Source organism: Cebus imitator, unplaced genomic scaffold (assembly GCF_001604975.1).
Source record: "Cebus imitator isolate Cc_AM_T3 unplaced genomic scaffold, Cebus_imitator-1.0 Scaffold271, whole genome shotgun sequence".
Taxonomy (NCBI): Eukaryota; Metazoa; Chordata; class Mammalia; order Primates; family Cebidae; genus Cebus; species Cebus imitator.
The window spans coordinates 2,480,720-2,482,847 of record NW_016107586.1 but is presented as its reverse complement, the minus strand read 5'-3'; the positions used below and the strand labels follow the sequence as shown (position 1 = coordinate 2,482,847).

The following is a 2,128-nucleotide window of genomic DNA, read 5'->3' as shown; positions in this document are numbered from 1 at the left end:
AAGAGTGAAACTCCGTCTCAAAAAAAAAAAAAAAAAATTAAATAACAAACTTTTAAATAACCCATGAGTCACACAGGAACTTACAAAAGAAATTAGAAAATATTTAAATGGAAAGAAAATTAAAACACAAAATTTTAAATTTGTAGAATATAAATAAAGTAAAGCTTATAGGGAAATTTTTTTTAGGACTCAATTATACCTAAAGCTTAAAGGGAAATTTATAACACCAAATGTTAATATTAGAAAAAAAAGCAAGGACTGAAATCAACGAATCAAGCTTACCTAAGATTATCTTTGTGTGAGTAGGTTGGGCCTAACAAAATGATGGCATACTAGAATGAATATTTAGCTCTGTGATCCTTCCTGAACCTTACAATTATGGAGGGAGGTCTGGGCGAGGTGGCTTACGCTTGTAATCCGAGTACCTTGGGAGGCTGGGGCAGGCAGATCATGAGTCAGGAGTTCGAGACCAGCCTGGCCAATATGGTGAAACCCTGTCTTTACTGAAAATACAAAAAATTAGCCAGGCATTGGGGCTCACACCTGTAGTCCCAGCTACTCGGGAGACTGAGGCAGAACAACTGCTTGACCCGGGAGGCGGAGGTTGCAGTGAGACTCTGTCTCCAAAAAAAAAAAAAGGAATTATGGATGGAGGAGGGAGGAACTTTTAATAAATACTCATGCCCGGGGTGGGGGGTCTGGGCACATTTATCAAGTTCTTCAAGTGATTCTAATCTGCAGCCACAGTTAGGAAATCGCTGACTTAATTGAACTAAAATTACTTATGAAAATGGGAGAATAATGAAAAATATTTGACAAGGCAGGCAATACATTATGTTTTTTTAAAAAAGTATAATTGGCCAGGTGCAGTGGCTCATGCCTGTAATTCCAGCACTTTGGCAGGCCAAAGCAGGAGGATCGCTTGAGCTCAGGAGTTCAAGATCACCCTGGGCAACATATTAAGACTGTTTTTACAAAAAAAAAATTGTAAAACCATTAGTCGTGTGTGGTGGTGCGAACCTGTACTCCCAGCTACTCTCAGGGTGAAGGCAGGAGGATCTATTAAGCCCAGGGGTTAAGGCTGCAGTGAGCCATGATTGTGCCACTACACTCTAACCTGAATAACAAAGCAAGATCTTGTCTTAAAAAAAAAGTATAATTACCCGAATCACAGAGTTCAAGTCTTCAACTATGTTCTTGTTGATGAGAATTGCATCAGCATACTCCAGTACTAGCTGGAAATTTTCCAGTTCTACTTGTCCTTGTTTAAGAAGAATTTGGATTGTCAAATTCAACTGGAATCTCACTTTCTCATCCTGTAATCTAAAGTAAAATGGACTTCAAAGCAAGTAGTTGTAATATATTTCAAATTTCATCTATTATCTGAGAATATAAAATTCAAATCAGCTTAAGGAAAACATGTCAAAGATTAGTGCGGAGAACATTTTCCTGATGATGAGCTTTCCTGGAGGTCTCTCTGAAACCTTTTCTTATTGATGTGGAATTATACCTGGGTTGCTCAAAGAATGGTATGGACAGAAATACATGTATAGACTTTTACTTTACGATTAAGAAAAGAGTATATAATTTTGACTATAATAAAAGTAAAGTAAAAATAAAGAAAATAGAGATGCTTTTAAATAACAAATCTGGCCGGGTACAGTGACTCATGCATTTAATCCCAGCATTTTGGGAGGCCGAGGCAGGTGGATCACCTGAGGTCAGGAGTTCAAGACCAGCCTGGCCAACATGGCAAAACTGTCTCTACTAAAAATACAAAAATTAGCCAGGCGTGGTGGCAGGTGCCTGCAATCCCAGCTTCCTGGGAGGCGAAGGCACGAGAATCTCTTGAACCTGAGAGGCGGAGGTTGCAGTCAGCTGAGATTGTGCCACTGCACTCCACCTTGGGTGACAGAGTGAGGCTCCATCACAAAATAAATGAATAAATAATAAATAAATAACAACTCTATTAAAATTCTGAACTTATTGATTTCTTATACTGTATTAACAATATTTAGCCGGGCACGGTGGCTCAAGCCTGTAATCCCAGCACTGTGGGAGGCCGAGGCGGGTGGATCACGAGGTCAAGAGATCGAGACCATCCTGGTCAACACGGTGAAACCCCGTC

The 2,128-nt window shown here is 39.6% G+C and overlaps 1 protein-coding gene across 1 annotated transcript in view; it reads right to left on the bottom strand.

Annotated features, from left to right (window-relative positions):
• The window catches only part of CFAP43 (cilia and flagella associated protein 43), a 97,770-nt gene that overhangs the window by 9,289 nt on the left and 86,353 nt on the right, over positions 1-2,128 (bottom strand). The window contains exon 33 of the mRNA XM_017500813.2: positions 1,164-1,323. Coding sequence (XP_017356302.2) covers positions 1,164-1,323 — 160 coding nt within the window. The remainder of the gene's footprint in view (positions 1-1,163; positions 1,324-2,128) is intronic.